General features: G+C 31.4%; 1 protein-coding gene across 1 annotated transcript in view; it reads right to left on the bottom strand.

Moving 5' to 3' along the window:
* The window catches only part of LOC143245469 (general transcription factor 3C polypeptide 3-like), a 124615-nt gene that overhangs the window by 90815 nt on the left and 6623 nt on the right, over positions 1 to 27177 (bottom strand). The window contains exons 3-7 of the mRNA XM_076491829.1: positions 20758 to 20839; positions 13388 to 13495; positions 8814 to 8872; positions 5024 to 5153; positions 631 to 707 (exon numbers count right to left, since the gene is read on the bottom strand). Of these exons, the coding sequence (XP_076347944.1) occupies positions 631 to 707; positions 5024 to 5153; positions 8814 to 8872; positions 13388 to 13495; positions 20758 to 20839 (456 nt within the window). The remainder of the gene's footprint in view (positions 1 to 630; positions 708 to 5023; positions 5154 to 8813; positions 8873 to 13387; positions 13496 to 20757; positions 20840 to 27177) is intronic.

Raw genomic sequence — 27177 nt, 5'->3', positions numbered from 1 at the left:
TCAATTGTAACTTCACTGAGTGACCTGAGAGTCAATGGACAAAATGAGACTGATTCTTAATTCTTTTCTCATAAATACACTTGTTGTCTCTGAAGGTGTAACTGGCAACTTATGAACTTCAATCAACTTCAAATTCTGTGTATTATCCCCATTAATGACACAAGACTTAGTGTCAGTTCACAGGAATAGCTTTTTGAATTAGGTGATTCTTTTTTACAACTTTACTTTGTAAATGATAGCAGTGCTGCAAACTGATTTGACATGTAACTTGATAGCTCATTACTATCCTAAAGGCTCTAATGTACAAGGTTTTGCCTTTTTTTTTTAACTGATTAACATATCACTAAATCCTTTAACAACCATATTATACACATATCCTTCCTGAGAAATATTCCACAGCCATAAGTATACCTGAAACAGCTTTCCACACATAAAACATAGATCAAAAACTAGAAAAATTCATTTCCATCTCTGAAACCTGTGTGTTCGCTTACATAGTTTTTGCTAGTAAGGTTCTAATAATGTCCTAGCACAATAGCCAGATATCCATTTCTCTTATAAGATAGTAGAAATTACGTATAAGTTCAAAAAAACTACACTTCCATAAAGCATAATTTTAGGAAGAAATACCTGAAGTGCTTTTTCTGTGTCTCCTTTCTCTTCATAAAGCATCCCTAGAGTCTGAAATGGTTCTGGTGCTGTTGGAACTATAAATATGTGTAACTTTTATTAGATACAAATTAAAAATTATTGAAAAATACACCAGCTGAACAAAGTACAGATGAGGAAATATAAATATCTTTATTTTTTCAATTTCTTAATACATCAGATCAAGCACATTAACGTGTGTGTGTACATGCATTGTAATTCAACTCAAACAGTATAAGAAAAAAAATACAAGCTTCAAAGAAATGATACATTATTAACTAACTTAAAAATGTTCATTACATGAAAGAGAAGCAATTATAAATTATATATATTTAAACAATATAGACATAAAAAATTCTAAATCTTGTGTTGGCTATGAATTTTTTTTTCTTTTGTGTAAAATACATATACTCTTCAAAACAAGAAATGCAAAAGGGATATTTTTATTTTAAAGAGAAATATATGTAATAACATTACAAGCTCAGAGTATGTGATGTTACACATGTTAAGGCACTGATTGTCAGACCAAAATGACAATAAAAGTTGTGCACTTTGAAAACGGAGGAAAACATCGGATTTTTCGCCAAAACGCATTCGTGTCCAATAAATTTGTTTGAGAGATCTGCATGTTCTGCAAGTGCAACATGTGCAAAATCCCTATAAAAGTGACGTGTTCTCCGTTTCCATAGCTCAGTGTGACACGCAATACAGTTACGCCAAGACTGACTGAAGCACAATGCAACAACGCCATTGGTCGCTTGGAAGCAGGCAAATCTCGATCAGATGTTGCCAGAGCTGTGAATGTTTACCCAAGCACCATCACAAGGCTATGGAATTGTCACCAACAACCTGGATCAACTCGTGACCTTCCACGATCTGGCAGACCTCGTGTGACCACGCCCGCACAAGATCGCAACATCCGGTTACGTCACCTTTGGGATAGGACCACCACTGCAACGTCTACTGCCTCAACCATACCAGGGCTGCATAGTATTTCCGATCAGACCGTACGCAACCGTCTACGAGATTCTTAGGCCCCATGTGCAACCCATCATGGTGAACGTCAACGACGTTTTTCAACACGACAACGCCCGTCCTCACACATCCCAACTCACCACTGTCTTCTTGAGACACCACAACATCAACTTCCTTCCCTGGCCCTCCAGATCACCAGATTTAAACGCCATTGAACATCTTTGGGACGAGTTGGACCGACGTCTGTGACTGCGACAACCTCAACCGCAGACTCTACCTCAGCTTGCAGCAGCTTTGCAGGCTGAGTGGACAGCCATTCCACAGGATGTGATTCGTCATTTCATCGCTTCCATGGGCAGGAGATGCCAAGCAGTTATTGATGCTCACGGGGGGACATACTCGTTATTGACGTTGAGCGACGTTAAATTTCAACTAGTGAGCGTGGACTTCACCTTTGCATACTTTGGATGTTCAGCAGTGAATGTGCAAAGTTTCACACATGTCATACAGAACTACCCAAAATAAACTTGTTAACAATATGTCTCAAATTTTGCCTTTTGCGTTTCTTTTTTTGAAGAGTATATACAGAGATACACACAACTACTATACATAGATAGATAAACAAAGATGGAAGGTACATATATTCACATTTAGTGTTTAGAGGTATAATTTTATAAAATACTTTATTTGTTATTAAGTAGGTAAGTTACAGACTTGCATATGTTCAGTCAGTATTATATAACTTCTTTAATAATTGTAAAGCAAACTTACAGACATTATTTACATTTCGCTTTCCTGTCTTCACAATAAATCAAAAATACTCTCAGAATATATCACTAATAAAAACTGTGTGAAGAGATATAAGAAAATGTACATTTATATTTTTCCCTTGCTGTCTTAAAAAAATACCAGTGTTTTTTGCACTGGTTCAGTACTGTTCCTCTCATGCTATCAAGATTACTTTCTTGTCTATACCAAGTATTATCTACACCTTAAGTTTTGTTATGAGTATTCATAACAGTCTAGTATTCATGTATGAGAAAATTATTTTATCATGCACAAAAGATGTTGTTTCCAGTATTTCAGATGCAGGTAATGAATACAATTTTTAGTTTTCCCTCCCCATACATTTGGTAATCATCTCACTTGTTCCTCAGACAGATATTACATATACAAATAATCAATTTGTCATAAGGATTTGTTTGTGAAGGTCAGCAAGCAATCTGAAGTACTTGTACATTTCCTGTCGTAAATATTAATACTGAAGTTAATTAGTTTCAAAACTTTCTAAAAACCTGGATAAACTTTGCAGTAACTGATTTACTAACATGCAATTATTATTTTCAATACAGTTTTAATTTTCTTCTTGTGATATAAACAATATTTTCGAAAATTTGTATGTTTCATTACCTAAAGTAAGATCATAATTTTATCATTCAAGGTTTTTAAATTCTACTTTATAATTTCAAAATGTTCAAAGATTTTTAATCTAGTGTTGTTGTTAACTGCAGAGAAATGTAGGTTGCAATGATGAGATTAAATAAGACCAAGAAAGTACTAAAGATAGGGTATCAGATTTTCTTGTACCTTCAAGGGTAAGTTATAAATACAAGGTCAGCAAAGCATTAAGAAGATAGTTGAGGAATAACTAAAATTACAGTTAAAAGGTTAGAGTAATTCACGATGACAAAAAACCCACTTAAGAGTAAAAATGTATTCTCAAGACAGCTGGTATGAGTGTTAAAAATTTAATTAAAATAAAGTACAGCATGAGCCATCTTGAGAATACAAAAGTTGGAGCCTCATTTCTACCTGATAGAGAGAATCACTCAGTGTTTTTATTTGTAGTAGACTATCTGGATTTTTTGCACGTAATGAATTGCTTTGCATGTACAAGTTTATGGCAAACAGATTGGTAAAAAGAATAATCCCAGCTTTTAGACTGTCCAACTATTTGAACCAGAAATAAAAACAAAAATGTACACCAACCAAGACTTGCAGCTGTGCTTTAAACATTGACAAGTCCCACATACACAGGTGTAAACAAAATCACAGTTGTGAACATTATCTGCACATGAACAAAAACTCAGCACCAAACAAAATACAATGATGAAAATAGTTTCCAAAAAACAAATATTACTAAGTTTACACTGTGAAGAATTTAAAAAAACCAACTAAAATGACCATCTGAATAATAGCTTGAAATAATATAACAGTGCCCAAAAGACTTTGGAGGTATCATATATTGCCAACAGACATCTAAAATGCTTGTGAATATTTCTAATGAAGATTACTGAAGATAACATTATAAGGGATAATGCCCGAATGCTCAAACTCATAAAATCTCAAACCAACCTACCACTTATCATCCATAACTGATTTTGAATATGTCAGTAATCCCACAATAGCTGTTTAAAAAAATAATAATAATAATTATAGATCTCATATAGCATTGTAATACAAATCAGAAAATGTACTCAAGCACTACCCAAAGGCAAGATGGATATTGCACTATAGGAATATTGTTTGGTTAGTTTACTACAAATTAGTGAACTAGGTATATAATACAATTCTGACTTTTTATGTTCTAATTTCCAAAATTTTATTAACTTTGCCTTATTTTTAAGAATTGAGAGGTTATGCTGCTTAGAATAAAATTATAGAGTAGGTTTTCTTTGACAGATTGCTTAGGCATCATGAAACTTTGTATAATGGACAGCAAGTGCTTGTTTGGAAGAAAACTTGCAAGAAGAACAAAGATATTGCAAGACTCGTGAAAACACAAAACTCAGCCATTGCAGAGCACGCCACATCAATTGGACACAGAATACAATAGAAGAAAACTAGAATCACTGACACAGACAAATTCTGGAAGACAAGAAGAATCAAAGAATCATTTTATATTAACACTATTAAACATTCACTAAACAGAGATTCCAGATTAGAGGTGAGTCATCAATGGCTGCCATTGGTTGAATCTACAGGAAATCTCTCCTCCAATCAGAAACAGTGACAATCCAACCAACCGTAACACGACATTATAAAAACCAGCAATACCTTACACACACACACACTGACACTGAAGATGAAAGGTGAAAGACTTTTGTAACATCATCCTCTACACTTGTGTTTCCACAACAGCCATTGCTGTTCATTCTACAAAGTTTCATCATATATAGTAGGTGGTTATAGCTATCATGTTACTGTAATATTCACTTTGGTGATGGTGGTCAGGTATATGTTTTGACTTGTATTATACAGATGGTAAGTCATGATATCAACCAATTTTCTTTTTGATGCCATTGCACAAGCTCTCACACATGCACGCACACTCACACACAATGCACACACACACATAATTCTACAATGATATACTATCTTTCAAATAGAGTTATCTTACCAAGTCGAATAATTTCCATACACATTTTGGTGGCATCATCGTAGTCACCTCGAGCAAAACATAGATTTGCTTCTCCCATAAGTCCCTGTAGATCTCTAGGTAACCTGCCACGACGTTTTCGTTTTTTCATCTAGTAAATACAGAGAGCATTTTAATATGAATCAGTATAAAAATCTACAAAATGCCTTCTTATTTAAAACAAACAAGCAAAATCCCAAAACTGTTACTAAATCTCAGTAGTAAATATTGGAGAATTATGTTTATTATAATCACAGTTACATTTTCGTTTAAAACCATGAAAATATACATGCCAGTTTATGTATATAGTACATGTCCTATTTAAAAAAAAACAAAACACTATTTCATTCTGAATTTACTTACTGAATATAAGTATCATTTTACCACAAGTTACAGTTTTTACAGTATAAAAGAATATTTTTAAAACAAATAGGGCATTTTAATCACTATTGTGACCATTCTCAAGTACACAGACCCTTTAACAATAAAATATGTTGTAAGAGTTAAACCAACATCCACCAATCTAACCGAGTTTCTTACTGTTTATAAGTATTGTTTATTACAAGTTACAACTAAAAAAAGGTACAATGTTTCAATCACTGGTGCACTCATTCTTAAGAACACACATTTTTATGGTATAGAACGCTGAATGAATGATCACACCAGTGTTTAAAACATCCTGTCTGTTTTAAAGATGTTCTTCTTTTCTGTAAAAGCTGTAATTTGTAATAAAAGAACTCAAGTATGTTTACAAAGAGCATTAGCTAAATAAACTTAATTAAAGTAAACTGACGTTGTTCATTTCAAAATTATGAAGAAAAACAACAAAACTTCAACTTCTAGATCTACAACATATTACTAAAACAGATTTCAGTGTTGGAAATCTTCTTTCAACTGTAATACTAAAAGTAATTGTGGAAAAACTGTTATAAAAGTGCAAATAATATAACAAACAGTCATGATAATTCTACTTCTGCATGCTTTTTAGACATTGTTAAAAGTAGCTGGTTTTTCATCAAACACAGACTGATAGATTTCTTACAAGTTTTGCAAGAGTATACAAAATTTATAAAACTAAAACTTATGGAACTACTGAAACATTACAATCTAAAATGCAATTTGCATTAACCATAGAAAATCCTGAAATATAAAAATGAACATGGACATTGGATTATAACTTGTAAAGTATAGTGTTAAGATTCTCTTACAGTTTGATTACCTTCAGTAAAAAAAGTTCAATTTGCAAAGTTAATACATTAATCAAAAATATAACCATAAGCAACATTTCAGACAGCTGTACACTGGATGTTTTAATTAAATGTAATGGGATTGTAAAAGAAATGTTGACCATAATTCCAAATTTACTAGATATAACTCCATGAAATAAGGTAAGATTTTAGTAAGATGTACAACAAGAGTGTTGCAAACAAAAACACAGGTGTTACAAAAATATTTGTTCTCAAGATATGTCTCTAAACTGACAACAATCTGACTCAGACTGACAAGTCAGAGTGCAAGGTAATGTTCATGTGAAGAACAACAGTACTTCTGTCCACAATACAGTTTGCATATACTCTAAAAGCTTCCAAAATACATACCTAAGGTTTTATCAGTATCCCTGATAATATTGGTACTTGTTCTCCACTTCATGTACTGTTGTTAAACCAGTAAAGTAGGGTAACAAAAAAAATAGTTGATAACTTACATCACATACATAAGATAATGTTGGATGTCAGTAAAAGGTCATATCATGCACACCTTTACATCCCAACCACCATATAAAGTTAAATATCAAATAATATAAAATGTACACAAGATTTACATTTTATGTATAACAACTATACCTTACACTGACAGTAATATGTGCCTTTACATATTATTGCTAAATGACTGTCTGGTCAGAACAGCAAGCTAGTTCCAATTAAAAGTCCTTTTCTCTACACACTTAGAAGAAAAATGACACCAGGAATGACAGTCTAGTTTCTCAATGTTGAAGTCTTATCAAAAGCAAAATGTGACTTGCATACATAGGAAATAATCATACAATAAAAACATGGACATCATCATCCTGCAAGAGAATCATCTAGAAATGCATCTGTACAATTAAAAAAATATCCTGTGCATTCCATTTTCACAAATAAAAATCACAAAAAATACATTATAATTACCTACATCAAAATTACCCTCACCTACAATACTGAAACTATTTAAAGAGATGACCTCTTCCTACATTTCCATCATAATAAATAATGTAATGATCATTAACATATATATACACTTCTATCAAATTTATGGTCTGCCTTGGTACTCACAGACACAGAACATCTAGTAATATCAGTCAGAGGCCTTAACAGCCACCACCATATATGAAGCTATGTCAGCAACAACACAGCTTGAGAACTTGCAAACTGGGCAAAACCTGTAGATCTCACTCTGTTGTACAATCCAAAACAACCAGGTACATTTCACTCAGTCAGGTGGAAAGAAGACTATTCCACTGACCACTGTTTCAATTCCCATGACATTTAAGGTAGGAACTTCACATCTTCATGGAAAGTCCTCTGAACTTTTCATGCATCCTAACTCTGACTCAAAATTCCCTCCATTAGTACTGAAGTTTTGCTAGTTTTTTCAAGGATAAAACCACACAGGAGCTTTTCAAAAAGTCAATGGAATAATTTCCCCATCACAAATTAATGCATTGTAGAGAGCATTCCTCTGTTTTCAGAAAACCATGATTGTTTAATCTACCTGCTAAAGCTTACAGCCACAAATACTCAGTGTCAGTAAATTTAATTATCCTTGCAAGAGGTGATAACAATAGTGAGGACAGTATGATAAAGAGAAATTATTATTTCAATACATGATCTACAAACATTTTAAAACTCACTTCGAAAACTTATCTCAGAAATGAAAAAGAATAACTGGAACAATACTCATCAACTAACTACAAACTCAATGCAGAACACAAATATATGAACAATAAAAAAATTTATTGTGAAAGTAAATATTAAGCTCCACTGCACACTGTCCAATCAAAATGTATATTGACATGATAAATTCTACTCCAACGTTTGAAGTTCATGCTCTGTTTTTTCTTTCACTGCAATTTTACAACTGAAAATGAGACATATAATAATACCAAGTCTAAAATTACTGAAATGAATGCAATAAGTTGGAGAGAGGCAACAACATTTCAGGGGAGTGTCCCTTTCACCCTGCTACTGTTGGTCATGAGCAAGGTATCCAGTGTATGTTGCTTGTGTAAGTTGAAGTGCTCTTCTAGCCTAGACTCTCTTATTTTCAAGACACATTTGAACTGAACTTGTGGTTACAGCTGTTTGATAACTTTCTTAATTTGTTTCTTAGTTCCAATGCAGAATACTAGTCTCTCTTGCCATTAAGCTAACAAAACATGATCTTGAATGGAATATGAAAACACTGCCATTACATCTTCATTTGTGAAAATGTAAAGAAAGAAGCAGAACACAACTTTCAATCATTGAATATGAGGTGAGTTAAAACCTAAAATCCTACCTATGATGAACACAATTAAGTATGTTTATGGCAACAGAATCTTAATAAGTTGTGTACAAAAGCACATTAATGCTATCTGAAAAAAAAATGTTATTAAACGAGAAAAGTGAGATGTGTAAAACTGAAAAATTTAGAATGATGTACACTATAAATCATTTTATAATCAAGGTACTTGAATTTTTTGCAAAATTTGCTTATGTAAATAAACAACATTAACATTTTTGAAAATGCTCACTTTTTTATGCTTTTGAAGTTCTTCTTCAAATTCTACAGCAGCAGGATCTTCACTCACACCTGAAATATCAGGAAATTATCAGTATTTAATAAGCAATGAATATTTTTGATGACAGAAATTAGCAGTTTTCACTTCAAGATAGCTTTATAAACTTCTTGAATTATACTTCCATCAAAATATATACCTAGATTGTTTCTTTAAACTGAATTTGACATAAAACAACTTAAAATGTATTCCATCACTGCCTTTAAGTTTTTCACAAATTAAATGTGAAAAAGCGAAAATTGAATCATTTTTAACCACGCATTTTGTTTCACTTATTTGATCCTAAAATGTTTGATATACCTTGATTTTTGTCCAATTACTTAAACCAACATGTATAAAATTATTGTGAAAATATTTATAAAACAAAAACTTCACACAAAACATAAATCTGAATAGAATATATAGTATACTGGAAAAAGCCATGAGGCTTAAATCTAGAGGAAAAAAACCTATCAAGATTTTACAAGTAGTTCAGCCATCTGTAAAACTGTAATATTAGAATTTACAGTTTCATTAATGTGTGAAACTCTTAGATTTCATAAGCTGTTTCAATTGTGTGTGAAACTGTCATATCAGATCTTACAAGTGGTTTAAAAAGTAGTTCTATGTGCAAAACTGTCACATAAGATTTTAAGAGTAGTTATAACAATGCATGAAGTTTATATTTTTATCATGAACTTTCTAGAGATCACAGGAATGATAAAGTACACCAAACACTACTCATACAAAACTGTTTCATTACATACATGTTTGTTCCAAGTCACAGTTTATTTGTACATAAAAAAAATTTGAAATTTAGTTACGAGTTCACATTTTAATGGTAAAACAAAATATCCTTTCCAATTCATCAAGTTTACAATACCCTTACTTAATGTTTTATATCATAGATATTTAAGTGTTACCCAGATACTGCCAAGTACACTCTAGATCATGAAACTGAAAAAGGTTAATTTGAAAATAGGAAAATAAGAGGTAGAACACCAAAACTAAAAAAATACTGGTGTTAAGTATCTTTGTTAGTGCACCCTTTGGGACACAAGGAAGACTGCAATTGATCTATAGAACAAAATAAAATCCACCAAATGACAGAAAAGTATCCAGATCCACAATATCAAAGAGATTCAACAAAAACAGAATATTTGGTTGTGTATCAGTTAAAAATCCTTTACTTGTTTCTCCAAACATTGTCAAGAAACTGAAATTTGCTAAAAATTACAAAAATTAGACTGTTGATGATGGGAAAATGGTATTATGGATGGATGAGTTCAGGTTTGAAATATTTGTTTTAAGGCATAAGTTGTACATCTGGTGGAAAAAAAAAGGTAAAGAATACTTACCTCAATGCATAGTACCTACCATGAAGCATGTGGGAGGTAGTGTGATGGTATGGGGGGAGTATTTCTGCTGAAGGCAAGAGAAGATACTTGCAAAATAGATGAAATAATGGACCATCAAAAATAACATGAGATATTGATCAATCACAGTATACCCAGTAGTTTGCATATTATTGGTAAAGGATTCTTTAACTAAGAATATAATGACCTCAAACACTTATTCACCCTATTCAGAAATTACCTTGTTATGAAAGAAGCTGTTGGAGTCATTTAAGTGATGTAATACCCACCACAGAGTGTCTATCTCAACCCAACTGAGTAGATCTGGGATTTGACAGACAAAAAAACTTGACAAATCAAAAAATCACTATCAAAGAAACTTTAATGTAGTGTACTAGAGACATTTGGAATAAAATCACAAAGGACACTTTGATTAAACATGTTGCAACAATACCTGAAAGGCTGTCTGCAGTTATAAAAGCAAAAGGGTGACACACAAAATATTAACTATTTGCTGAACTCAAGCACTTCCACAGAGTTTCTGTTGTACTAAATGTGAAGATTAATAACATTTTAATGTTTCCTCTGCAACTTACCTTCTATTGTTCTTTGGAAGTTGTCTAAAATCTAATTTTTGATTTGATCCTAAAATTTCAACAGTACTGTAGTGGTAATTACCATTTTACCAACTGAAAACATTGATCACTCTGATTGCTTTTTGACTGAGGCTATCTCAACCAAAATAAATGCTGTCAAATTACTTCCACTTTAAATTAAAATATATTGTATATTAATCATTTTTCACTTATAAAAACCAAAAAAGTAACTTCACTTTAACATTATTATGGTAGGGGTTCTCTCTTACTTCTTAATCTAATTGTCTAACTGTATATTTAATCTAACTGTATCTTACAGTTTCAGCAATTCATCTTCATCATTAAATTTTTAATCCAATATTATGTTGTGTCATCCACATAGCATCATTGTATTCAAAAACTGAAGACTAAAATAAAAATAAAGCATAAAACAGTTCTTCAATAAACTGTAGGTGATTGGGAGTTATTTCTTTATAGCAGTTTAATATTTTGATTCAATTTTCTTACACTAATATCTACATGAATAACGAAATAACTGTATGGGGTTAGATAAAATTCCTATTGTCAAGAAAGTGACTTCTCAAAATTGCAAGATAGTGAATTCATCACAAACAGGTTTCATGCTAGCTCAAACACTACATAAAATTGTACTCCCTAGAAGTACACACCTTTAAATAACAACTTCCAACTCTTGAATATTGATCGAGTTAGATGTCAGTCCTACTAAAGAAGAGCTAAACAAGGCCACTGACTCAACAGCAAATGGTAAAGACATAAAAAAGATGACATCTTAGTAGAGATTTTCAAATGTGAAAAGCACATCTCTTATCACATCTCCATCAACTTTTACTACAGTATTTTTACAAGCAATGTGCAACACAGTCATTATAATGCTCTACACAACAATGGAGACAAGAGTAAATGCAACAACTACAAACATCTTACTGTACATTATTACAGGAAAAGTTTTTGCCAAAGTCATCTTAATGTAACTATAATAACTCACCAAATGCAATTGCCCAGAGACTCAGTATGGATTCAACACTGGAATGTTAACAATGGGTATGATATTTTCATTATTACAACTACAAAAATAGTACATAGAGCAAACAAACTACTGCCCATCTCCTTTGTCAACCTGACCAAGGCACTTAACACTGTCAGCTGACCAAGGCACTTAACACTGTCAGCTGACCAAGGCACTTAACACTGTCAGCTGACCAAGACACTTAACACTGTCAGCAGGCCTGTTTAAGCACACAAAGAACATCAAATGCCACCCAACACTGTGTGATAAGCTGGATTCAAGAAAACATGCAAGCTACAGTCCAGTTTAGAGAGTTACAAGCTGAAAAGACTTGAAAAAGAAGGATATATTCTTCCACCCACTTTCTTTGGAATCCTTTTCCCAATACTACTGAACAATGCTTTGAACATATGAAAGGTAGTGTATACCTCCAAATATGATCTGATGACAGATCATACAAGATGTCATAAATGTAGGTCAAGACTAAAATTAGACAAGTTTGGGTCAGAAAGCATCTCTTTACAGATGATGCTAACCTTGCTGACCACAACAGAAACCTGCCATAAAAAGTTACAGAACACCTCTTACACAAGTGAAAGATGTTTTCTCTCTCACCATCAGCATCAAGAAAGTACTTGGTTAGAAGATATTCTTCAAAATCCAACAGTTACCCTGGATAACACCTTCTAAACATAGTCCTTGAGCCAACAGTAATAATCTTTCACTTCAAGTCTACCATATTTCAGCTAGTGCTCTACTATAGTCAATTCTTCTGGTTTTAAATGCTGCAGGTCTAGCCACCAAACAATGTGTAATAAAAAGACAAGCAAGCATTAATTTACATGTAATATAAGAAAATGTAATATTCTTATGATAATACTACATTTTTGGTTGATCAGTCCAAAGAGTACTGTAAAACAAAAAGACTAAACTCACTATTCAACAATGAACAAGAAAAATCACAAACGATATAGTTTTAAATCGAGTTAGTTTCATCCAACAAAAGTATTACAATTTTCACTCACAGTCTTTTTCATATTCAAACTTCTTTTCTATCTTCAGTTATTAATATTTTGACTATTTGGGAGAAAACTTGTTACAAAAACTTCACTCAGTAAACTACAAAACTCTTTATGAGAACTTTACCTTCTACAGATGTTATCCTTTTTGTACATCTATTTAAAAGAAGTAAGTAAAACTAATCTTGTTTTTCCATTTGGTTAGCTTTCTTTTTTTGCTAATTCTATATCCAGTCTAAATATAACTAGGTCTTGTTTTTGTTTTTAACAGTAAGCAAGCATTTCAAATACCTTAATAAGTACTGATTATGTCTAATTCTTTAATAAAAAAAATATGCAACATACAATTATCATATTACAAGTGTTTTCAGGCTTTTGATTAACTTAATATACAATCAGCTTATTAAAATATTGCACAAAAAGCTTTCACAAAGTTTAAGCAACAAGTATAACCACAAGTATATCACTACACCCAATTTTCTTATGAAAAAATCAAAATGCTATAATAAAATCACTTCTATAACAAACATACAATCAATGAAATGAAACTTACTTTTCCTTTGATCTTTCTCAACTTCTTCTGCACTCTCTACTTGTTCAAGACTTTCATCTTTCTCATCTTGTTCCATGAGATCAGTAAACTCCGTGAAAGTAATTTCTCCTGACAAACCATTGTGAAATTATCATAGATAAAAATTGTATACTTTCATTGCAGATATCACAGAATAAGCAATACATTACATTCTTTTTAACAAAAAAGTACTTATGTGAGTTTATTTCTAATAATATCTAAATCTCAGTGCTGACCTGATAAATTGAACAATGTTATAGTAGATATTTCTCAAGTGTGTTAAAATAAATACAAAAAAGTCCTATATTTACTTGTAGATAAAAATATCACCAGTTTGTTTCTATTCTTACCAAAAAATACCTTTACTTTCAAGTTCATCTATTTAAAGGAAAAAATAAATTTGGTAATAATTCCCAGACTTTCACACCTGTCTGTCTACATAACAAAAAGTTACAATAAAAATATCAAAAAGCTACAATATGTATTATTGGTCATTATTTGTATGTGAAACTTAGGAAGAAATATTTTAAAGCTCTCGTCCCCTAGCTCCAGTGTATTAAAAAGCATTTAGATGTTTCACAATGAAGTTGAAATCCTAGAATGTAGTGGCCTGGTACCCTATGTACTATGTTGTATAAAACCATGTTTATGTATTATAAATGATTTATTTAAAGTATATTATTTCCTTGCATGTACAAAAGCAACAACCATTACTTTTGCACTGTTACTGTTTCTTTATTTTATTGTTGTATCAGATTCCTCTAATAAGGGCAATAACCTTTTAATATTGTCATTTACCACATTAAAGTGTTTAACCGTTTGAAAAGACTCCCGAGATGTCTTATCTAATCTGACAACTCTGGGTCATAATATAGAAAACCAGATAGAATTCTGAGGCAGATGAAGTCTGTTATGTTCATTTGGATGAAATATAGAAATAAATTATCCTCAGACTTCCTCATATTCAGCTTCATGTGATTTAGAGGTTCATCCATACTTTTTTTTTTTTTATCATTTAGTGCCTTTGCTGTTGCTCATTTTATTGTATCAATGTAGCTGAGTTAAAAAATGCCAAACCAATGATTTACTCATTGAAATAGATATTACATATATCCATCAAATTTTTAACAGGCAAATTTTGAAAGAAGCAGAATTCACCTTTTCATATTTAACAAGATACTGTAGAAAGCTGAGATAATTGTAATTAGCAGAAATGGCATGAAGAGCAATGAACCATGCTTTAAGATATACTCAAACAACAAAGATACCAATAAGAATGGAATCAACTGAAATTTGCAATACATGAACTAAAGGAAAGCCCCATAGAGTCTTTGAAAACATGTCAAAACAAGTTCTAAAATACAATACAGAATATTCCAAAAGTATAAAGTAACAATATAGGTTATTTATTTATATTTAATGTGTGTGTGTGTGCTTGTGTGCGTGCTATAATCTTAAATATTTTGAATAATGTAAAATACTCTGGATTATTCCAGAATATGCTACAGTATTACAGAAATATTCCACAATAATATGCTAGAAAATTTAAAATATGCAGATATAATGCAAACTAAAACATAAAATTTCAACTACTTTGAACAACTATATATATATTATTCAATATGGTTAATATTTTATGTAAATTACCTGTTTATATGTTTCAAGAAAATGAAATGTGAATTTTCATAAATCAAAATTTCCAAAATAAACAACAACCCTGATATGTATCCAAAACAAAACAACATTCCCACATGATCTTAAAAAAAAACACATTATCTACAGGAGTGACTTGTTGAAAATAAGATGTAGGACTGATAGGATATTTCTAATACTTCTGAACTGATATCTGTAACTGGGTAATTAACAGGAATAATATAAAAGATATCCAAGATTAAATGTGAAACATATTTTTTAGACTTAATGAGCTTTCTTGGTTTTCCAACTTAAGCATTATAAGTAACAAAACAATTTCTAACAGTGTGTACAAAAAGCATTTCAGTTAGAGCTCTGACTTCCACAAATATAAGAACAACAATTACTTTTGGCATTAAATGAAAAGCTTTTGGAGCAGTGACTTATAAGAGGATAATTAACCCTTTCATGACGAGTCAAACACCATGCTACAGCACTTGTTCACTTGTATTCCAAATTTTATTGAGCTAGTGTTTTATGAATTTATGTTAATAAATTTGGAATAAAATTGTGGATTATAATTCAAACTTTAATGTTATATACAAGTTAATTTCCTAATTTAAAAGTAAATATTAAAAGAAAACATCTAAATATAGATTTTAGTGTGTCACATAGTATGTTGAATGCAGCACTGTTTAAAATTAGATTTTTGTGATGTCAAAAGTCTATACTTTCATACAAATTAGTAACTCAAATTACTAATATTGATGAGCTAGTATATAAAATAAAACTCATAGATCTTTTTATTTTGCTGAGATACGGCTTATGTACTGAATCAAACATGGTGGCCCCATTCACCTTCCATTTTTTTTGAAGTGGTCCCTTGTATACTCTTGTACTTGTATAAGACATGTGAATAAAAAATCAATAGTTTAGAATGTCCCCATTGTAATCTTCAAAAAGGCTACCACATTCTTTCAACTCAAGTTTTATGGAGACAGGTTACATCTTTAGTTCATTTGAAGTTTCATATTTTTTAAAATTTTAATAAATCTCAGTTACCAAGCTTAATACATTATAATGGAATTGTATAGTATCAGTGTAGTTATTTATGTTTTTTTGTTTATTTACTGTATGTATATAAAACCTAAAACAAATTTTGTTTGATATCCTCCATGTGCAAACTTTTGAAAGGCTTAGCAACCTATGTCCAGCAACAACTGATACAAAGGTCCTAGCAAGAAAAGTTAATTGTTTGCTTTACTTCTTGATTTATTGTTTTACATTTTACGAAAAACAAGTTTAATAATTTATTTCTAAATAGTAATAATATGCACACACACATATATAAAATAATTGAAATGTGACTATATTACAATATTCTAGTTCACTAAAACACAGCCATGACAGGGAAGACTAAAGGTCAGTTTTAAATTACTGAATATGTAGCACAAGTGTATGTGCACCTCATCAATGCAAGTTACGTAATGTTAGCTAGATATAACTGGAAGGTCAATATAATAAAAATATTAAATATATATGTTACTATATAACACTACGAGACTTAAACTATTTAGACTAAATATTTGTATTTTCATTTTATACTATGTAGTCATTCTAGTGTGAAAAAAGCATAAATTATATTTACTTCCCACTTTCTTTTTATGATGGTTACAAGGTTGGTTAAGTGACAGACCCCATATAGTGAGTGTATAAAAAATAAAAGACAACTTATTACTGAAAACAAATGTTTGAAATATACTTAAGAGATTTTAGAGATTATGCAAATAATATTTGAGATTTTTGGGATGAAAAATAGTTTTTTTTAATCATTACATGAAATCACAACACACTGAGACTAGAAGTGAAACAGACCATTTCACAAACAAATTTTTAATAAAAATATTTCAATTAAAAATCTGATTTTTTTTTTATACCAAATACTTGCAATCTTTACTAGAAGTCTATCAAATTTTGTTAGGATACACATGTTGTGTCAAAAGTTATAGTGCAAATACTTAATGTATAAATGTGTATGTTATATTGAGCTCAAAAGCAAAAGGGTTAAAAGGAAAAATGAAGCATTTGTAGTGGAAAATGGTTGTCATTGTATTTCTTAAAGCCTAATGGACTTTCTTTTTTCTGCAAGTTTGGACATTTTATTTCAAAACCTGAAACAAAGAAAACTCTCATCCCTAAAACTGTTCTATTCCTATTACCTGATAGATTTCCATTTGTATTATATGAATCTTCTCAACATAACTAACATTTGAAAGAGCTTAGACACAAAAACAACTTTACTGAATGAACCTCCACTAATTCTGCATATTGCAGGTGACACTAGTATGTGGCTGAGTATGATGAGTGATAGTTAGTAATTATATTACTTTCATAATATTGCAGAAGACATTCTGTATTCTGAGTAATATCTATCAGCATTTTGTATTTTATAAGTTTGTTTCATAGGAGAGAGAGAGAGAGAGATCCAAATAAATAAACCAAAAGAAATAGAATGGTGCATTATCAAATATAAATAAGCTTAACAAATGTTACTCTCTCTTAACATAAAATGAGAATAATACTACAGTCATGTTAAAATTGAAATTGGTACAAAATGTATGCTGATTTGTCAATTTAAAAAGAATCCCTTACACCACAAATACACAAATTTTATAGAATATTTCACTTGTTTACAGAAACAAAACACTGATCATGTGATTTTGAGAGACTATACAATTTCTATGAATGTGTATCTTTGCCAATCATATCACTAGCTTGCAAGATAACAACTAAGATAAAGGATCTCTCTAACTGTGAAGAAAAGCATGACAAATATGTATAGCACATAACTATCATAAGGTAGCCAACTACCAGGTCACAAGTTGTTTATCTTAGATGCAAACAAGATAGCTCGGTTCTAACGAATAATTCCATAATCATTTCTTACAAAACTATAAACATTCATTACTTTCATTGTAAAAAAATAAATTTCTCTTGCAAAGAATGAATCTCAGAAAAAAACTGCATAATATTTCTAGATAATTAACACAAAGCACAAGATCTATTGCAAATACTAAATATTTTACTTGTCTTAGATATATAATTATATTGGCTTCATAATAGGCAAGACTTCTTCAATGTGGTTAAATTAATTTACCTATATTAACAGTTCTCAATCTGTGGTCTATAGACAATTACTGGTCCAAAGACTCCCTTCAGGAGTTTGGAAAAAGTTTGGATAATTTAAGAAAGAAAGTGGAACCTTAATGTACAGATTTCATCATAGTATCTAAATAATTTTTTTTTTCCTTTTTCACTTTGGAAAGTAGTCACCTTCTCACAACTGTCTGCAGGCAGTGAAGGGTGATATAGATGTGGGATGTTTTGGTCTTGAGCACCTACATATCGCTCTCCTAATTTCTATATCTATTTCAGCTCTTTTATTTCTTATGTGAGAATGGCAAATGGAGGTTAAAACTGATAGACAGTATATCCCCACCACAATGTGGGTTCTACTTCTTTGGCCACCTAGGGCACATTTTATAATCCCACATTATAGTTTGTACCCTGAGATCTTTTCAATTAGTGCAGCATTTTTTGTTTAATTTATTTTTGTTTTGGCTTCTTTTTAAGTTATAACAAACTAATACACACACACACACCTTCTAAACTCAATGTTGTTTTGTTGGTAAGAATGTTAGTCTAGAACTAAAAACAACATACAGTTATTACTATATATAGTAAAACCTGTCTAAAGTGCAATCGCATGGGACTGAGTAAAATTTCCAGCTTAGACATAGTGAACATGCATTTCCTTAATTATATATAATTTTTGAGAGGAATGTTATATTTGCTTGACTCAAGGGAAGTAAGACATTTGTGAATAAAGTTATTATACTGTTTATGCTATATTTATATGAATAAGAACAAAAATAGACATTCAAAATATACTTAAGTACACAAAATCTTAAATTTATTTGAAGAAAGTGTCCAATTTCAACTGTTTCATTTTTTTAATGGGTTTTTCATGCAGTTAAAAGAGAACACCAATTCTACAGCATTTTCATGAAGTTCATTTTCCCCTTTCATTTTTGCATATAATCTGATAGAGTTAATGTAACTTAACACTTGCAATAAAGCAGGAATTTATATTTCCTCATTATCTTTTCATTTTGTTCATCTTTTGAATCTCTCACATTGTTACCATCTTGTGATCTGTTATAGATTTTAAATCAGTTTCTGTTAAAACATTCTTGTCAACATTCACAAAACTTTCCATGTTCACAGAATCATCTGAATCAATCTTCTCAATCAGAGTTTGGATTTCACTAGAATTGTCATAACAAACAACTTCTCCACAATCTCTGACATTATAAAGAATAAATCCAGAGTTTTGAAAGCACTTTATTACACATTTGATTGAATGACTTAAAAATGCAATTGCATCTAACATGTCAATTTTCAAGGTCATTTCAGATGCTCTCGTACAGTCGTCCATGTTTGCAATATGATGCTGAAGCATCAGTTTTCTGTATTTCAATTTAATAAACTGTATGATTCCATTATCTAGTGGCTACAGAAATAATGTTCTACATGGAAGAAGAGAAACTAAACGAACATTTGAAAGTTGAACTTTTGGGTGACAAGTTGCATTACCTAGGAAAAGTAGAATATTCCTATTTTCTTGTTCCATTCTTTTGCTTAATTTAACTGCCAAAATAATGACAGCAGAAAAAAGAACAGAATATATTTAACAAATACTTACTGTAGCAAAATGTCTGAGAATTTATTAATATTTAAAGAAATTATTAATTAAAGAAGAAATTAATGTTTAATCAAAAACATTTTTCTGCCTTATTCATGTTCCAATCCTACTTGTTGATAAATGAGAGAGGTAAAAGATAGTTTTCTGGCCACGTTATGCAGGTTCCACCATATAGAGGACCTTTTATAAGAGAAATCGTAAGGTAATGTTACAAAATTTTGATATTTCTGGCTTGTACAACCTTAGACAAGTTTTACTGTACATGTATTGGATAAAATATTTTATATGCACAAGTTTAAATCCTGGTCAAACATTTCATGCAACTTAGTAGAAATCAGGCAAATGTTCTAGAACATAAAAGAGAAAGCAAAAAACAGCCTTGTTTTTGAAGAGGTTTCAAAATGCAAAATTATAATTTCATGGTAAAAAAAAATACAAGTTTTCATTTATGATCAGAACACCCTAACCTTCCTGAAGCCTGGAAACAATAATGTTATCTTTTCTAGTATGAGACAATTATCAAGATTAGAGCTGGAAGATTAGCGGAATATGCTTATTGATTAATCCTCAAGATCATTGATTGACTACATTTGAGTGATGAACTATTCTCTCAGATCTGGATAGTTGGAATAATTAAAAACTTACCTGGTATAATTTGACACTACTTTTCTCTAGTAATCATTTACAAATAAAACAAAATTCACTTAAACATATATAAACTGTTGTCAGTGTGAAAAAACACAATAAAAACTTAAATACTATGGTATCAGTACTTCAAAATTAAATTACCAGAAATAGTATTCTTTTAAAAGGATTATGAAATATATGGATAAAAATAAAACACTTTAAATTATTAATTACTACAATATCAGTAATTACATTTTTAACAAATTAATATGAAGAAAATATATCAACAAATGATCAAACTAAGATTCTGACTATATCTAAGACATACCATTAATGTACTTCACTGTCAATTCTGACTCCCAGCCTTCATGATTACTTTCTCTGTCTGCAGTAGGACTCATGTCTAATTCCTTATTAAGACAAAAAAAGATTATAAAAGGAGCAACAAAATTTTAAAAATCATATCTTTATACTTAACTTATATTAAAACATGAAAATAAATATTTTTCATTGCTGGGCATACATTAACTAAATACAAACTTATAAATCAGAACAAATCTTTAAGTAAACAGGTAAGTATCAATAAGCACATACTGTTTCAAGGATCTTACTCAGCCAAAAAATATCACACCTTGATCAAGGAGAATATTCTCAAATCAATTCCTAATTTATAAAGCTCTTGCATATTATGTTACTATTAATAGCATCACATGTGATGAATTTCATTACAGCAGTTAACTTAACAAACATATGGTGAAAAATAATGTATATCAAAAGTTTGACAAACCCAGTAACTGAACAATAGATCAAGTGTACATACAGCAAGCCTGAAAATTAAACAAGTCATTGGAACATCTTACTCCTACAACCAACTTCAGGAGTGTTATCACACCACTTAAAATTTGACCCTTCCTTATATTGGAAACTGAAGATACTCTGGATTAAAAGAAGGCATGAGGAGTTATGCAAACATAACTGCATGCTTCCAAAACATAACTCTGATACACATATGTGATATAAGTTAATAGGTGCCATTGAAATGGAAAGAGCCAGGGTGTTACAACACCATTATGGTCTGGTCAATTTTTTTTGCAACCAATTCCTATGAAAGTGACCAAGTAAATCCAGTTTCTTGGACTTCCTAATACAGATTCTACAAGTCATAATTCCTTACCTTTTTCATACAATGTGAAAGTGCACTGTCCTAGCTCAAAACAAAAGCCTACACAAAGTATCAATTCCATTCACATTTTGCAAGTGCTATGGATGGTTCCAGAATAAACTTGAGGATCATTTTACCCATGTTAAGTTGTTTCAATGTTTCTAATTAGTAAGCTTAATTGAAAAAAAAAGCTTTCAAACTTTTTAAAAATTGAACAATAACATTTATGAGACTGTAAACTAAGACATAAGCAAATTAGTGCATAGCAAAGTTTGCTTTATTCAGTGCAATAAGTGTTAAAAATACACAATTGTAAAGTATGTATACATTATTTTGAAATACCCTAAACATGAAATCAATATATATTGCATAGTTATCCTTTAAACATGTGTCATGAATATTAATTAATGTATTTTTTTGCCAAAATGATTTTACAAAAGATAAACAAAAGTACAAATCCATACTACATAAAAACCAAAAAAATTAGCTATTTAAAAATACAAATTTTACAATAATGGCAACAAATCACAAACTAATGCAATAACCTATAGAAACAACAAAAAATATACCCAGTAATACAAATACAAATGCTGCAATACTGTAAAGTACCCTCTCAACCATAATTACACAGAACAAAACTGAAGCATCACAAGTATAACTATGCATAGGAAAATAACACTTCACAAAACAATAGATAAATCATACAAACATGAGTAAAACCTATTTTATAAAAGAAAATCCTACATCAATGACAAATAGAATACAAAATAGTAGTACAATTACAAAAACGGACTTAACCCTAAATTATAAATACAGATTTCAAAAAAATTCTAGAAGGACAGGTGATTTGCAGCTTTTCTTATTTTCACACAAGTGTCTGATAACAATATGTAACAAAATTTTTTGTTCCTGGATAGTATGTGTTATTTCTTAATTGCTTATGTTGTGAAAGTACATAAAATGTCCATTACTCCCTTCAAACTTTGCTTTGTGACCTGGATAATGAAATTTAGAAATTAACCTATTTCCATGTAAAAACAGGCAAATTTGCACATTTTCATTTACATAAGGTCTGAATAAAACAACATATGAATCAAGATTTACATGTATTTATGCTAAAATTATACAAAAATGTTTAGAAATAAGTAAGTTTTTGAGATTTGTAACTGTAATGTAAATCACTTTCACTTATCAGCCCCCAAATATAGTCTTCCATCATGTTTTTATTATAAGTTCCCACATCACAAGAGCAAAGATTGTAAAGAAAAATAGGTTTTTTTCCATTTCCTTTAGGCATATACAATTGAGAAGTAACACTTTCTGCCCAGGAACAAGAAAAAGTAAAAATTTTGTTGCATAGTGTAATGGGACTATCAAAGCATGTGGAACACATTCAGTAATCTTTGTTAAAATGCCCTTGGTTTCATACTTTTTGGATAGCCTTTATACATTGATAACACATACAATTTTATACAGACCTTTTAAATATTCTGGAACAAAACATGGTGAAATATACAATAAGCCTTTCTCAATAATTACATTACAGTACATGCATACAGAAAAAAAGGAATAAGCCCTTCAAAGCAGATCATAATATCAAACATGCAAAACACAAAAGCACATTATATAAAACCAAAAACATTGCATTGAAAATGCACAATAAACTGTTACTTAAATAAAACATACATAAACACAGACCTCCACCCCCAAGATAAAATGTATAAATACCTGTAATATACAACATACAAAGAAAGAATAGATTAAATGTTTACATTTATCTAACAAGAAGCATGACACAGTGATGTAAACAATGACAAGCCCCAGTCAAACATGCTGTCAACTATGCCAACTCTGTTTTTTAATTAAGTTATTGGGGTGTTCCTCTTATGCAACTGGAGTTCCTCTTAGTTGTACAAGGACAGGCCTCAATCCACTTTATGTAAGTATCTTTTAACACCACTATTTTAGAGCACAGACTTGCTGCAAGATGAGTGTTCTTTTGGGAGGAAGTTATTTAGCAATTTCTCTTAACTTCCTGGTCTTCAACAATGTTGGTGCTAGGACTGGTAGTAGTAGCTGACCATGGTTTGTGTTGTCACTCTGCCAGTGTTGATAAGCTGATGCTCCATAGCTGCAGGTTTGTTCCCTTATCTTAGCTGTGAAATGTTGGTTCAGATTCTAATCAGGTATCTATAGGCATTGGGATATAGTGGTATTACCACAGGTGGTGCACATATGGTGGTATTTAAAAGATATTGTTAAGCACTCACTGAAAGTATACTTAATAGGTGGTTCTCAGTGTTTAGAAGACCAATCAAATCTTCCTTGACTAGAGTTGTGGAAGGTTTCATTGACATCCTTGAACTTTTGGCCACCCAAGCTCACTTCTGCCAATGGTGTTGAGTTTGTTGACTTCCATAGCTGTTTATGCAAGTTACATACAGGGTAGTTTTGGCTTAAAAGGCTAGCCCACTATCAGTGGCAGTTAAGAGGACTTTTAAGGTTGACCACATTTACCAGGTCATGAACAAAAATGAAAGTATTGAGTATACTGGCTTTTATCACAATGGTTGTCCACTGACTAGTCAAGAGAGAGAACCAAAAGTATCAATAATTTTACCTTACACAATAGCAAAAGTTACAACCAAAGAAGTTAAATGAATAACAACTGGTTGAAACATAAGTTGGTTGCATTGAATGTAGAAAATTATAACTGCCCCATTACAATCACACACTCCTATAAAACTACCTTTATAGATAATGGAAAATTAGCTACTTATGCCAAACAAGATTCCAACAGGCTTCTTGGTCAAAAATTTTAGAGGGTCTTTGTTTGCTCCCTTGACCTCTACCTCTAGCTGTGCTGCCTATTGTTGCCATTCCTTTGACAATCTCCAACACAGTTTGTTCATCAGTCTAAAACCATTCCCTTTGCTATGATCCAGATTTTACAAAGTCTAGCAGAAAAGAAACAGGATCAAGACACCAAAACTACTTTCTATACTCATAAATTGACTCAGGTTAGCAGAAACCAATCCATATATCTGGCTACTGGAACCCACTAGCATTTACATTGTTTTTCCCTTGCAGATGCAGCTTTAGTATGTTTTACTAAGTTTCACCAAGTAAGTGTTACTTTTCACCCACAGCAGTAAACTTACAGCCTACATTTATGTGCAACTTTAACTAAGAAAATATTAAAGATAACATGCATATAAAATAGTTTAATCTGAATGATTGAAAATAATCCCTCATTATGAAAAAAACACAGGACACATCTAGCTCATATTCAGTATGATCTACACTAAAGTGAGTGAATTTCATTTACTACTGAATTTCACAATTGCACTCTCTTAGTGAAAAATGAAAAGTAAAAATAGCAGTATGTTTTGTCTTGCATAAAATCTTTCAATGTTAAAATTGAAGCATTCCTCTCACATATATTAATGAAAATAACAGGTGCACTGTATTTTCAATTATCTGGGAGATATTATTCACAGATAACCTCATATCATAAGCTATTAATGCAACCTTTTCACTGTTAAAAAAAAAACTTGCTCATTGTGACTAATTATATTTAACATTTTATCAGTTACCAAACAAAATGGAACTGCCACTGTGTAATATTAAATTATTAAGAATGAACCAGTAAACATATGTGCATTTACTGAGAAATAATTATACATGAGAAAAGCTTTTAACATACCTGCATTATTTTCAATTAACCAGGCTACAATAACCCTGTCTCTGTGAATCTATGCATACTAAATGTTTAACAATATTTGGAATTTCTTAAGCATTTTAAAGAAATTCGGAGAGCTTGAAGTAAAGATTATAGATATTCATCTGCGAGGTTCATTGAATGTACAAGAAGTACTTCATGTGGTTTCAAATGTGTGTTTTAGAACACACACAATATATCAGTCATAAGAACAGAATTTTCCCAAGCCATAATTTACTCATCTAAGTAAACAACAAATAGGTATAAAAAATTCCTTTAATGTTCAAAGAACCAAAATACTGTTATCACATACCAAGCAATTCCCTCAATTAAGAGTTTACAATCAGTTCAACTAAGATAGAAGCTGAAAAAAACAAACCAAAAGGACAATATATTGTGTTAGAGTGGCAATAGATCTCTTGACTCCAATAAGTAATCCTGTATTGGTTGCTTGAGTGTGACATTCTGCCAGCAGTAGCCACGTAATGGTGTGTACATAGAGTCCCAGGGAATGGAACTAATAAAAAAAAAATTGGTATAATTCAAAAGAACATATTTGGTGATAATGCTAATCCAAAGGGCAGAGCCCTGAACTACAACACTTGTTCACAAAATGCAGATATTAAATGACTCTACTGTGGCAGCCTACAAATAAGCATTGGTGACATCATACTTGGTCATCCACAATCCTGGAAAAAAAATGCCAATGCAGAGTAAAGAATAACTATTATGAGTTATGAAGAATCTAAGAATTGATTTGGATGAAAAATATCAATGGCCAGATGTCAGTCTCCTGTCTTCTTAGGTACAACATAAAGATGGAAATAAAAACCTAGAAGAAATGAAATGGCTCTTTCAATTGCCATCTTGACTAACAAATCTCTGATATTCATAAAATGCAGCACAAAAATGTGAGAACCTGTTGGAGGTGGTATAATACAGGTTAGGAGGATAACAGTGGTAGGAGATGTGAACTGAAGAACTAATCCTGATGCAAGAACCTGTAGTACCCACAGATCTGTGGTGAAAGTTTTCCCATACATCCTGAAATTCTCAGAGCTGAGCCCTCGCAGGCTTCAAAAATATAAGGTAGCATTTTAACCAAACTGAGGAACCTTGTTGATACAAACAGACTCTATTCTGGATATCAATGAACTAAGGGGCTGATATCAGGACACTCAATTAGGGGCTGAAATATGATACATTGCTGGAGCCAAAGAAATTGTAGGAGCCAACAACAACAGAAATGAATACAGATAGGTGACATCAACCCTTAGTTCCAAAAACTGTGACCCCTGCAAAAATCAATGATTAGAGAAGGGGGGTCTCACATAACATACAGAGGGTGGTAGCAAGTAAACAAACACCCTCCAACAACACATCTCTACCCAATACATTCCAACAACATACCAACCATGAGACTATAAAAAGTGCAGAAGCTGACAAATGAACCATGGCAAATGCTAACAGTGGTCCTAATTTATCATAAAATTGACATGACAGTCACTGAAAGTCTTCTAAAAACAAAAAGTGTAGAGATGATAAATATCTCAGCAACACAGTTAGGGTCAGACAAATCCTATAAAATTATGATCTATTCAGGTTGACCACAGACTTCTTTCTTGAAACCCACATTCCAGGAGTGGGTCTCTAAGAGTTTAAATATGCTTCTACTTGTTCATGGTAGGCTAAAGCACATTGTGGCTGATAAGACATACCTATTTCTTTGCATAATTGAGCAGTTAACCTCCCTGCATGAACCACAATATCAGGGGATGGAAGGAAAACAAAGTACTTGGCCTCAGAACAACGATCCAAGTAGGCAAAGAAAAACCAACTGGGAAAACATCACACATACAATTTAC

The sequence above is a fragment of the Tachypleus tridentatus genome, chromosome 2, assembly GCF_004210375.1.
Source record: "Tachypleus tridentatus isolate NWPU-2018 chromosome 2, ASM421037v1, whole genome shotgun sequence".
In the NCBI taxonomy this organism is placed as follows: Eukaryota; Metazoa; Arthropoda; class Merostomata; order Xiphosura; family Limulidae; genus Tachypleus; species Tachypleus tridentatus.
This window is presented reverse-complemented; position numbering and strand designations above follow the sequence as displayed.